The sequence below is a fragment of the Anoplopoma fimbria genome, chromosome 3 (assembly GCF_027596085.1).
Source record: "Anoplopoma fimbria isolate UVic2021 breed Golden Eagle Sablefish chromosome 3, Afim_UVic_2022, whole genome shotgun sequence".
NCBI classification, from domain to species: domain Eukaryota; kingdom Metazoa; phylum Chordata; class Actinopteri; order Perciformes; family Anoplopomatidae; genus Anoplopoma; species Anoplopoma fimbria.
Genome location: NC_072451.1, coordinates 6,248,657 through 6,262,146, shown reverse-complemented (window position 1 = coordinate 6,262,146; position 13,490 = coordinate 6,248,657). Strand labels below are relative to the sequence as shown.

The window sequence follows — 13,490 nt, the reverse complement described above, 5'->3', positions numbered from 1 at the left end:
TTGCCATCCAAGAAATTAACTCTTGGGAGACAGAACTGTGTGATTATTTTTGAAAATTTTTGGGCTACTTTTCATTCGTATTTATGAGGACTGGTAGATTTTTCTAAATCTGGAGGGGGTGCAGACTGGTTTGAAAGATTTTGTTTAAGGTTCCAGATCTAGTTGGTTTCTGCTCTCGGTGTGACAACAGAATTATTTTTAGCGTGTTTGCGTGTCATGTTATCTACTGTTACTGTGGTTTCTTTATACTTATTTTGAAAAGAGTGTTGCTGAACTGTTGTGGGGCCTTGTAGAAACGTTATGGAAGTGTGAAGGCTTGTTTGTGTCTCAAACTTGAGAGCTGTAGCTTTGTTTGTCTGGTGGGTTTGTTTTAGGTACAGTAGGTGTATAATTGGAACAGATAGAAGTAAAAGTTTTATATGACATATACTCCAAAATGGTTCAAAGACAATTAATATACCATCGTAGAATAAAAACAGCAAATATTTACATTTTACAGTGAATTTTTTGGCATTTCTGTCTTTAAAAAGTACATTTCTGTAGGGCTTTCAGGAAATTATAGGGCTCAAATGATAAAGATTATTTTCATTTTTAATTAAATTGTCTGTTATTTTCTCCCTTAATTGTTTGGTCTGTAAAATGTTGGAAAATGCCGCAAAAAAGTCCACCAAAAAGCGAAGCAACATCTTTAAATGTGGCGTTTTGTCTGAGCTGCGCTCCTAAACCCAACAATATTCTATTAACAGGGAAATATTCTCATATTTAAGCAGCTGGAACCAAAGTATGTTTAATGTTTTTACTTAAAAAGAATGACTTTTTTCCTATGGTCGACTATTCATTTCAGCTCTCCATGACTTTAGTCTGAGGAACAGTGTGTTAACTTGTGTGTGCAGGCTCCTCCTCACCTGACACATTAATAAACTGAACTGTCTCCCACAGTGAAAGGCTCGTGTAAAGAAGCAGCTGTTTGAACAGTTTTGTATTTACAGAGCACATCTCGTTTTCATCTGGGCCTGTTTTGTGAGCCGCTAGAGGTGCTACATCTCCTTCTTTGCTTTCAGATTAAATTCAAGATGGATCATTCACACAAGATAGAAAAGAGTATCTCGATGTGCTTTCAGTTCATTTCGAGCATTTGTCAAAAAAAATAGAGTCTGTAATTTCCTCATAAGTCAACACCTGAGCCCCGGCAACAGCCAGTTGGAGCTCTGTGGACCAGATGCTCATGAATGATAGGCAGAGGGGTAAATTAGTGATGGACACATTTATAGACCGAGCTCTTGACCTTCCTGACTATGATGTATGTTTTTTGGCAACAGGGAGCCTCCAGATATCGGATGGGTGCCATCTTAAATCAGTAAGAATCATTTTAACTGTGATATCGCCGGATATCAGAGCGGAACATACTCAGGATATTAAACTGTGCAGTTAGAAGACACTGTTCCTGCAGCATGCTTGATACTGATGGGCTGTTTAATTGGATAGGATTTTTAATTTTTTTATTTAACATGTGATTAGTGGTGCAACGTCTGTGGATAAATGGATTGGGGCAAGTCAAGCATGTTATCTTACATGAAGGTCTTAATTAGGCTCAACAAGCAACCTTTATACTACACTGAATAACCTAATTCAATCTTTTAATTACACTATGTATGTATAGATGTATAGCTGTTTCCTATATTTCAACCATCGAGGACCGAGCAGCCTTGGAGGGGGGGAGACTCGGGGGCCTGGAAATGGCAACATGCTGTGTGTGGAGTACATGAAAGGATTAAAAAGCTCAGCATATTGCCGAAGGCCGGGCTACGTCGAAAGGCAGCCACACAGTCGAGGGACACATCTGCTCATTTACTAAATATAAAGTAAGGAAATACAGACGTGTCTCTCAATTGCTCAGGCAAATTATTTATGGATTCAAACTGCCTGACATGAAACTAATGACTGTCTGAGGGATATAAATTAAGTTATGTAGGATTAAATAGTAGTAAGCTTAACTGGAGATAAAAGCATCCATTAGAAACTAATGAAGATCGTGTGTTTACTTTACTTCCTGGAAGAGTTGCACGATTCACTTAAGGGTATTTTACAGAGGCGAAACCTTACGTAAATCTGAAAACTGCCTCAGATATGACTACATATACGAAGGACTGCACTTTTCTCATTAAAGGTTGAATAATTAAGTCTATATAATATGAAAAGAATATTGACAAATGCCCAGCACATTTTTCAAGAGCCCAAAGCAAAGTCTTCAAAATGACTTTTTTTCTTGAATCCAAAGATCAAAATGCAAATTTGAATCAACCTATGATACAAAACAGAGAAAAAAGGATAAATTGAAGATATCAGCCATAGAGTCTACAGCCAATACCTCCAACAACTACACTGATTTATAGCACTACATGCAATAGGGGAAATATGTATTTTACATATTTCCGGGTATACTTTCCCTTTAAATAATATTTCTGTTGCTCTGCTACTTGTTTCAACCACTAAATGCTTAACTGCTGGTGGTGTGTTCACAACTGTTAAGTAAACAGAAACTGTGACAGCCATGCAGTCTGTTTTTGCCATCATAAGCAAAAACTGTGAAGTGGGTTAATTGCTGCTCTGGGCTATTTTACTATTCGCAGGTTGAATGAATTGCAAATGTTCCGAGGAAACACAATAATTCAATTTACAGTGTACACGAAGCCCGAGCTGCCACTGCTCGTCAAGGCAGCAGAGCTTAACCAATAAGACTCTCCACATTAATCAAATGTGACCTAAAATTGTCCAGGCTGGGCTATTTACATGCTTACAAAGCATACAGGAATGAAGAGAAATGCAGTGTTGGAGGTATAGATATTATCTCTGCAGGGTTTTTTTTGTCACTTGTATGTGAAGCAGCGCGCTGGTATCGTAAATCATTATGTGTAATCTCACCCCTTATTGCTTTACTTCGGGCAGTTATCACTTTCGTGTGGCTCTCAGTGCGCTGGTCTGTGTTGCAGTCCTGAACCTCTAAATCAGATGGGCTGGTATATGAGGCGCATATAAATGAGAGTTGTGTCTTCTGTCTTCCCCGCCATGAGACTTTGGTGTGCATTCGCTTCATTAGCCATCAGTCTCCGCCAAGACAGCCTAATGGTTTTCTTGTTGCATGACAGGCAGTGACTTTGTGGCACGGACCCTAGTATTTATTTTCCTGCACTCTGTCTGAGAGAGATATCTAGCGTTTCTTTTATTTGTGCTGCTCATATATCACACCGCAATAAAAAATAAACAAAAAGCATATGGCTTCTACCGGTGAATTCAACATCTGGAGCAGTTTGCACGGATGGTCGAGCAAACGGTTGCTATAAAAGCCCCACGGAAACATCAGGTGTGATACATTTTCCTCTCTGCTGCCGGGCTCTGGGGCTAGATCGTAATGAAGATGTCCAGCCTCACAGTGACATACTGTAGGCTCTGTCAGCTGCCCTTTGGATGGAACAATCGCGGCATGAAAACGTTAAAGGATTGCTCTATTTTGAAGGAACTGTTTCTGGATGAAATGCCCAGAAATCTGCAACATCATGGTTTAGTATCTTACTCCCCCCCCCCCCCCCCAAACTCCCTGCTACTTTTTCCTTTTTTTCCTTTTTCGGACAGCCTTGTCAAGTTTTTTTTTATGCATCATTTTCAGCACAGCGCTCCTTTTAACGATCAAAATAGGTCAGTGAATAAAACCACATGGCATTAAAAAAAGGAATTTATGCTCCACTCCGAGCCCTGAAAGACTAACCCCTTGAATATTCAGAACAACACTGCTACAAATCAAGCTGCTGGGGGTGGGGGGTGGGGGGGGGGGGGGAGTGTTGCAACATTTTGAATGTGTAAACACACACACAGTTGATGTCACTGTGTACATCCATCCACTGCTTCCAGTAAGGCCTTAGGACAAGCTGTCCCACTTGTATGTTTTCGAGACGTTTAACTGGTCCGGATTCTTAAACGACCCGATGGGATTCAGCTGCAGGAGAAACAGCAGATTATTGATTACTTAAGTAGGGAAGATAAAGTGTGGAGGAACTCCTTGTTGTGCACTGTAGACATTGTTTCCAGATCATGATCGATGCCGGCGTCCTTCAGATCAGGATTGTGTCCGGTAAAACTTTGTGACAGTGTCAATTTTTTCCACCCAATTATCAGCGGATCCAGACCGCGACACAGTATGAGGGATTCAAACAACTTGTCCCTTGCTCTCTTACCCTCTCTCTCTCTCTCTCTCTTTCTCCCTCTCTCCCGCCTGACATATTGACCGGACATGGCTGACACTATTTCAATCAGGCCAGATTTTCTTCCAGTGTACCTCTGTCACTTGGCCAAACTGCTTTATGATTTAGGACATAAGCAGAAATAGAGGGGGAGGGGGGGTGGGTGTGCACTGTCTGTAGGAAGTGAGACCTCCAGTACATCAAACAGATTGCTCCTGACCTATGACCAGCCAATGGACCGGCTCTGCTCAGCTCAGCTCAGCTCAGCATGCTTGCATAGACACAGAAACCATCCATGTGAGGTCTGATTTCTGCATCTCAGTGGGCTTCTAGCTACAAAACCTGCACTGATTGTCTGTCACTGTGCAGCCTTTAATGAGGAAAAAAAAAAGGCAAGCCTGTCTATAGTGCACACTGCCCATCAGTTTACAGTTAAAAGAAGAAGCACCATAAATTTAGTGAAACACTGGAGGATTCAGGAGGCTTTTTGTGAAGGCCAATAAAACACACTGGACCAGCAGCAGCAGAAACACTCCTCAGGTTCATCACAGATGGACGTTGCCTTGATGCTTGATTCTTTCCAAAAAAAAGCTGCAGATGAGCGATGTGTGAATAGTGACGTTTGAGAAATAAAATGGCCTATTTTGTTCAAAGAAATAAAAGTAGCTTTGTTGTCCATTATTGGCATCCAGTGCACTATGGGTGAAAAGAGGTCTGCTGCCTCTGCACTGGCTGGAGGAAACTGCGGGTGCTGCTCGTACCTGCACTGAGGCAATGTGAAGGTTTTTGGTTTTTTTTGCAAGCCCACATATCCCCCTGCAAATCATACAATAATGAAAGGGTGTTTCATCACGAGGCCCATTATAAGTGAAGTGTTCCGCTTGGTGCATCACACACACACACACACACACACACACACACACACACACACACACACACACACACACACACACACACACTCAAATGTGACTAATAAGAGCATGGGATGCTTTATTATGCATCGCATCATATAGGTGATTGGCACATAAATCTCGGTGCGCAGCATTGAGGCAGATCACATCTCGAAAAAAAGTACATTGTCAACGGATTAATGATTCGTTTCATGGGTGTTTGTCATAATAATCACACGTCCACTGTATTAGGAGACACTGTAAATGTAAAAAAAAAAAAAAAAAAAAAACCAAAAAGAAAAAAGGTCTGTGAGGCTTACCTGATTGTCTAGTAACAGGTGGTGATGTCTTATTAGATCCCTTTGGACTCCAATCCCTCTTGTGATTCCGCTTTTGCTTATTTTTTTTAATTTTTTTTTAATATATGCAATGGTTGCTAAAACATCTCAGCGAAATCACAATGTATCCCCTTGTGGCAGCATCGCCCACACGGCATCCTGGTCCACTACAGCCTGCTCTGTGGCGATGTGCGAATACAAAAAAATAATAATAAACCAGCCCGCACTCGCACATAAGAGCAGATTTCTGTCCATATTTCCTGGGCAGAGGCGGTTTCAGGGATTCCTCTTCTCCATCGACATCCTCATCATCCTCATCCTCATCCTCCAGGTCCAGGCTTCACAGCTCCGTGTCCGTCTCTCTGTCGCGCATCGTGATGCCAAAATGACTTGAAGCTGGAAAAATCACATGCGGCTGGTTTAACGCGCGCGTCGATCCACTTGTTTTACCGGGAGGCACACCGCACAACTCTGGCTCCATCAATATTACATGGCTCTACTTTTTTCACACTGTTTCTAGGTAGGCTGTACGTCTGCTGCTGATGCTGATGCTGATGCTGCTGCTGCTCTGTCCCACAGTACACCCCCCAAACCAAAGACGCACAAACATCTCACAAACCGATTTCTCACCCTTTCCCCCCCCTTTGCCAATTACATTTGCGTGCACTGCGGTCCTCTAGTGTGTGTGTGTGTGTGTGTGTGTGTGTGTGTGTGTGTGTGTGTGTGTGTGTGTGTGTGTGTGTCCCTTCAAGAGAAAGATATCTGCGTCAAAGAGCCAAAAGCCAAAGATGAAGAATATTTTTTATTTGCCCATACGTCAAAGTTAATTCCACATTAAAGGCCATTGTGTGAACGCATGTTTCAACTTCCCTGAGCTAAATGGCATTAAAAAGAGAAAATAAAGCAGAGGTGGGTGGATTTTTCTCAGCCTTTGCACAGTCAGATACTCGTGAATGACTCAGTTTGTGTTGTCAATGAACACACACACACATACACACACACACACACACACACACACACACACACACACACATGCAATGTTGGCCTACACATGCAGTCACTCGATAGTATTTGTTCAGCTTCCCCGAGGCCCTTGCGTGAACAGCTGCACGAGTTGACCAGGTGTACCTCATTGCTGTCATCATGCCAGCTGAGGAGTCTGTTTCCCCAACATGATGCAAGCTGACTGCTCTGACGTTTCGTGCTCCCATACCACCATAGGCAACACGCCATTGACTGTTCTTAATCAAACAAACTGAGGAGCACGTGCAGCATTTCGTTCTGAAACCAAATGCACGTCAGCTGCGCGTTCTAATACCCAAACTACCGCCATACTATTTAGTATGCGAGAAGAATTTGTAAGCTGCGTTCCGAATCTTTTGACTTTTAGTACTGCAGCTTCCCTTATGAAGTACTGACTGTGCAAGCAGTTTGCATTCAATCTGGACTCACTACTTCATCATAACATTGCACCTTTAACTTTGACCCTCTTGCTTATATGTCTTTTATTTAAGGATTGTGGGTCAGAATAGCCAAGAAATACTGTAAAATGCATCTAGATGTAGTAGAAAATCCAGGTATGTGTGACATACTGCATTTGACACACTATGCATTGGCACATACTTGATCTTTAGCTGGCATACTAAATAGTAAGACAGTATGGTTATTGGAACGCAGTATGCCAAAAAAACACCAGGATGTCCTACTGCATCCCATTGCATTTTGCAGTGTGTAAATCAGCATGTTTTTCTGGCTATTCTGACCCACAATCCTCAGCGCAGATAATATATGTAAGCAACAGGGTCAAAGTTCAAGGTGACATGTTATGGCGAAGAAGCACGCCCCAGGGCAGCTGCAGTTTGTACTATGATTGGAACAGAGAAAGCATGTGATTCAAAAACGCAGTGCAAATCTGTTATTCTGAAAGGGTTGTTTGATTTAAAAGACACCGCAGCTCCAGACCAGCCTACTGCTAACCCAAAACCATTAACTTTTCCTAAATCTGGGTTAAGGTTTAGGAAAAAGGGTTTGTTGCCTAAACCTAAGAAGATTTTTGTGGCAGACATCTCTTATATGCTGCTCAGGGTTATCTGCTGGTACGATTCGTTCTGCATCCTCCGGTTCTGAACATGAAGTCAATGCCGAAGCGCCTTAAACTTGCATTCTTTCTAATGGCCATCAGGGGGCGACTCCTCTGGTTGCAGAAAGAAGTAAATTGTACAGAAGGTCTATTAGAATATAACCCTACGTCTCACTTGATTTATTACCTAATATGATCTTCAAAAACTCGGATCATTTTTCGTTATTTCACATGAAATATTTCTCTTAGATTTTATGATATTTACACATTTGTTCAGCAAGACAAACCTCACAAATGAACTCCGCTTCTATGATTTTTGAAGTGTGGATGCAATCAGAAGACGCATAAAGCTAACGTTAGGCTATAAACAAACTACATCACGGTTGTACACAATAAAGCTCAATTGTACACAATAAAGCTGCAAAAGGCAGACTAGTCGGTTTGATGAGGTTTTGTAGTCTCATTCAGCCACTTGTTAGATTTTTTAAGACACTCAAAAGCTTAAAAATTCACAAGAGGAATATTTACTAACGTCTTCTAAATCTTGGAGCTCTTAAGCTTGTATTAACCACATTGTGATAATGTTTAAAATAAAAACAAAAACATTGACTTCGAGAAGAGGAAACCAGAGAGGCAAAATTGCTCACTCATTTCCAAGTTTTAGGACCCATTCCTGCAGTACTCTATTGATACAAAAGGTCAGATACTCGAGGGCTTTAACCAACCAGACCTCCTGTAAATTATGTAAATTTTTGCACATTCAAACTACAGCTATTATAAAAGATGTATGTACACAAAGGTATTCACATACACACACACAGCCACAGTTAATGCGTCGCCTACATATACTCAGATATGTGTGGATTAAAAGTAAACAAAAGACTGTGCAGGAGCGGTGTGGGCTAAAAGCTTATGCAAAGGCCGCTCTTTAAAAAACTCAAGGCAAGATAAGCAGGATTACATTAAATGAAAATAATGAGGAACGGAAAAGGCAATTACAAAACAAAGAAAAGAAGAAATTAAGAAAGATAGAAAAAGAAACGTCTCAGTCCAGTTGTTCATCAGTCATCACTTTAATTGGGAAGTTAACAATGTTTGTTTCAGGTGTTTTTTTTAAAAGAAGATCATAACTAATGGACAATATGCAAAATTCAATCCCACAAAACATCTTCTGTATGTATGAAAATGTACCCGCATAGAAGAAAATAAAGATGCCTATAGAGGAACCTGGATGTTGCATAGATAAGCTGCTGCTGCCTCTCATGAAAAAGCATCCTTTTTCCATGTGCTTGACCAGAAAATCCGAAATCATGTTCACGTTTTAATTGAGCACATTTTTGCTGGTGTAATATTATCCCGCAGGGCCAAGGATACACAGCTTCCACTCGCTTAATTAATTTTCAAGTTCATAAAAACTCCAGCCTTTGCTTTTCAGAAACAGTGATATGATTGGAGCCGGCGCGCCGTGCTTTCACTCCCCCCCTCATGACCGTCAGTGGAGCAGCATCCACATGCTCTGGATGCTGCGAACAGAACTGAAGCATGAAGACTGCAGGAAGGATTTCTTATTTTCTTCCTCCTGGCTGCCTCTTGGTCTGCTTCGCTTGGATACGGTTCGGTTGATGGGTTGATATTGATGTTGCTGCATTATCTCTCACAGTGCACAATGTTTTTCTGCTGGATCTCCACCAAAGCACCACCACTCCTCACACATCCTACTTGCCATGCAGCCGGCTGAATGTGTGACAGTAGCCGGGAGTTATTATGCACAGATAACCTTCCCTTCCCTTTTATAATTCCAAGCGGGCACAAAAGGGAAACTATTCATGATCTGCAATTATGTTTTCCAGATAAGATAAGCATTTCACAATTAACTTAAGGCCTGCCCCAGACATAAGGTGCTTTTCATATCTGCTGACCTAGCCAATCAAACTGCTCCAGGAGCTGCTTTTTGATATCACTAAGCCTTTACCTTTGTGTGTTTCTTTTTTCTTCTCCTGCCTTGTTACCTCTAGATGTTCGACTCTTGCCCCTTTCAGAAGAACTGAGTTGAACACAAGGGGGCGTAGGCTGCTAAGTTTGCCTCTCCTCGTCCAGTCCAGCAGCAGCAGCAGGGATAAATCTGATTATAGTATCATGTCTGACCTTGAGAGGGAACTACTCTTAAATTTACATTCCAAGGAGGACTCCTTTCTTGCATTATTGGCCAGGAAATGTGTGGCTTTCTCCATACACAACTGCATTAGGAAGGGCCATCCTCCGGCAAAGCCCCAGAATGACAATGTGGACGGCAGCATGCAGGCTGGTCCAGTTGTTTGTTTGATCATGAAACCAAAGATTTGTCTGTTCAATAGGTAGTGTATAAGGGCAATATGGCCAAAATATTCTAATCCGATATATGTCATTTCTCGATATATATATATATATATATATATATATATATAGAGAGAGAGAGAGAGAGAGAGAGAGAGAGAGAGAGCTATATTTCCAGCTATACAATGTTTACATGCATGCTGACAAAGTAATAAGATATGACAACAGCTTGACAGAATTCTTATCAATGCATATTTTCTTAAAATTTTTTGTAAGTACATGTTCATTAGTATCAAATAAGTTGACTGTATTTTGTATTACTCGATACGATTTCATCCCGATACAATTCCATTGAAAGACGACAAATAATCGTATTGAAATTACATAAATAAATCTTCCTTTTCCTTCAAATCGAGCCGTTATAATCGTGTTTAAGGGTGCTGTTGTTGGTGGGAGTATTCTCGAATTCAAATAAAAGAAAGATGTCACAGCATAATCAGTCTCCAGAGGTTTGTAGCACAACAATCATCATGAGCACCATGCACACAGTGTGCACTGATTACGTTAGCAATGGCATTTTGAATAAATAACCCTGTTTGCATCACTCTCTCGTTCTTATCTTTCTTTTCTTGCATATATATATATATATATATATATCATTTGTGCAATGCTTTGTGCTAGACTTGTGTGTGTTGCAAGGATGCAAGGATGTGCTCTTGGCAGCAGAGTAGATTAAACCAGAGTAGGTTTTAACACTTGCAGTCTTTCACAAAGCACCTGTCTGACTGGAGAACATGGCACTGACCCAGCCCCTAGAGGGGGTCATGTGCTGCTGTAGGCATGAAGCGTTTTTTGGGCTCCGTGGTTAGAGCGCCTTTTAATTGGTTTGGGGCAGCAGTGTATGTAAATAGAAGCGGATGGCTCCTCCCATGCACCTGATGGGGAGTATTTACAGCTCTTTACAGCTACTCACTGCACTGTTTCCAGGAGCGCAGCGCCGCACCATGACACTCCACTGGACTTAAGCAATAAGGATTTCCGTCTCCACGCCAGTCAACGCGCAGCTGTATCTTTCACGAAACAAAGTTTGGAAAAAGTTGTCCACTTGTTTTTTTTCCAAGATGCCACGCTCTTTTCTGGTCAAGAAACACATAAACTCCGCAAAGAAGCCAAATTACAGTGAGCTGGAGAGCCCAACAGGTAAAGGACCTGTCTGACTTTATCAACTTTATTTTATTTTATTATTATTATTATTATGTTTTTTATGTTTCTGACAAGCAGTCTTGTTTTTGTTTTGTTTTTAACTTTAAGAAAAGTTTTCAAACTTATTGGCCAACTTTTTTTCAAAGTTTCTGTGCGCCTCACTCCTCAATCAATACCAGCCAAGACATGACCATTCATTCTACTTTTTCTTTCTTTCCAGTGTTCTTCACGCCGCACATCTACCGGGGCATCCCCCTGCCTGTCATCCCCCAGCCGGAGATCCTGAGCCCGGGTGCGTACAGCCCCATCACCGTGTGGACTACCAGCAACCTGCCTCTGTCTCCGCTCCCCAGTGACCTCTCGCCCATCTCGGGATACCCATCATCTCTCTCCGACGCGTCCTCCAAAGACCACAGTGGCTCCGAAAGCCCGAGGAGCGATGAGGATGAGCAGATGCTGCCCAAGCTGACAGACCCACACGGGGTCGAGGCGGAGAAGTTCCAGTGCAGTCTGTGCAGCAAGTCCTACTCCACGTACTCTGGACTGCTCAAGCACAAACAGCTGCACTGCGACGCCCAAACGAGGAAATCCTTCAGTTGTAAATACTGCGAGAAGGAGTACGTGAGCCTGGGAGCTCTCAAGATGCACATCAGGACTCACACGTTGCCTTGCGTTTGCAAAATATGCGGGAAGGCTTTCTCCAGACCGTGGCTGCTCCAAGGACACATCAGGACGCACACCGGTGAGTGGATGTGGGGACTTGCAGAGGGGCCTTCAGTGTGAAGAGGCTCACATAGTTCAATAGTTTTTTTTTTTGTTGTTGTTGCAGTCAAATCAATTCAATGTAGTACTTGACTGAAGCTCACAACTGTTTTGTATTGAGGCTGACATTTCTGTGACAACTCTCAGATTGTTATTACTTCCTGCAGGTTTACTTTTGGTTTTGTGTTGAAAAAGAAAAACAAAATATTGCTTTTTTTCTATTTCGTTTGGAACAAATGTCATGTTACAATCAGTCAGCAAACAGAATGTGTTGTGCGATTCTTTGAAACACTGTATTGCAAAAACCAGCCCTGAAAATAATAGAGCAAGATGCCTCTGAAAGATTTTTATTCATGTGTCTGTGTGCTTTCTTTGACAGGAGAGAAGCCGTTCTCCTGCCCTCACTGCAACAGGGCTTTCGCGGACAGGTCCAATCTCAGGGCTCACCTACAGACCCACTCGGATGTGAAAAAATACCAATGCAAGAACTGCTCCAAAACCTTCTCCAGGATGTCTCTTCTGCACAAGCATGAGGAATCTGGTTGTTGTGTAGCACACTGAACTGGAGATACTTTTCCACCTACCAGCAGAAGAAAAAAAAAAAAAAAAAAAAAAAGCCCCTCTTGTTGCTTCTTTATTTTTCCAGGAGAACTGTCAAGGAATCACATCGAAGGGGGGTTTGTTCCCAAATATGCAGACTTTTATTTTTTTTTTCTACTTCGAGCGGTCCATTTCATTTCAAAGTGAGAAATAACTCTGTGCTCACGTGCTCCTCGTTTTCAAGCAGTGTTTCTGTGTCGAGCGTTGTCATGTCTTGTACTCACCTACCTGTGCTATTCATGCACTTTTCCCTGCATGTCTAGAATGTTTTGTATGCCTTATCAATGTTATTTTCAGTGTTTTGTATAATGTCTATCAATGGCTGTTATGCAGTCCTCCACTTTCTTTTTATACGCACCACACAAACGATACCAAAAGGCGCATTATGAATGACAGTACACATGTAACTAGAGGAATACTGAAGCCATTGTTACTTAGGGAACAAGTGCAAACTTTAGGTTTTTAGGGTGAAATTAATATAACTTTTGCACAGTCATTAGAAACAGTTTGCCAGCACTCAAAAAGCAGAACAAACCTTCTCAAGTGCCTCAGTTTTTCTTGGCAATAATATGTATTATTCAACAGTTTCCTGTTATATTTTTATATATTGAATGTAAGCGTGACTGAGATGATTGTATATTTACAGTGGAAACTGTGATGCTGAATGACTTTTGATATTTTCATATTTTCATGACACTTTAAGAAATAAAGTTTCATGACATTTTGTATAATTTTTTTTGCCATCTTTCGAGTCGCTTTTCATCCGTGAAGCGTTTGGTTGCAGAATGAGAAGCTCCATTCATCGAGACTCAGCAGCATTCACTGATTGTCACGTGCCTCAAACGGAACAAACTAGCACAAAAGTTGAATGATATTTAATCCAGCTTGCACCATCTCCTGTTATGGAGATGTAAAAATGAGGAGAGAGGTGACTCAGCTCTGGATCAGGCCTGAACCTGTTCCCTGTGAACCTGTCCAGACATCAAACAATCATGAAATTTAACACATACTAGCTATATTGATCTGCACTCACTTGTTATACCCTTTGAGGGCCCATGGCTTTCTTTAC

The 13,490-nt window shown here is 41.6% G+C and overlaps 1 protein-coding gene across 1 annotated transcript; it reads left to right on the top strand.

Annotated features, from left to right (window-relative positions):
* Positions 1 to 10,849: 10,849 nt before the first annotated feature.
* snai2 (snail family zinc finger 2) lies at positions 10,850 to 13,106 on the top strand. Its single transcript, XM_054596415.1, has 3 exons — positions 10,850 to 11,056; positions 11,280 to 11,801; positions 12,201 to 13,106. The coding sequence occupies exons 1-3, from the start codon at positions 10,978 to 10,980 to the stop codon at positions 12,380 to 12,382; spliced, it is 783 nt and encodes a 260-aa protein (XP_054452390.1). The 5' UTR covers positions 10,850 to 10,977; the 3' UTR covers positions 12,383 to 13,106.
* Positions 13,107 to 13,490: the final 384 nt, after the last annotated feature.

Coding starts and splice junctions, on each gene's coding strand:
- snai2 (XM_054596415.1), top strand. CDS start 10,978: ATGCCACGCTCTTTTCTGGTCAAGAAACACATAAACTCCGCAAAGAAG. Junction 11,057..11,279: donor TGAGCTGGAGAGCCCAACAG/GTAAAGGACCTG, acceptor CTTTCTTTCCAG/TGTTCTTCACGCCGCACATC. Junction 11,802..12,200: donor ACACATCAGGACGCACACCG/GTGAGTGGATGT, acceptor TTTCTTTGACAG/GAGAGAAGCCGTTCTCCTGC.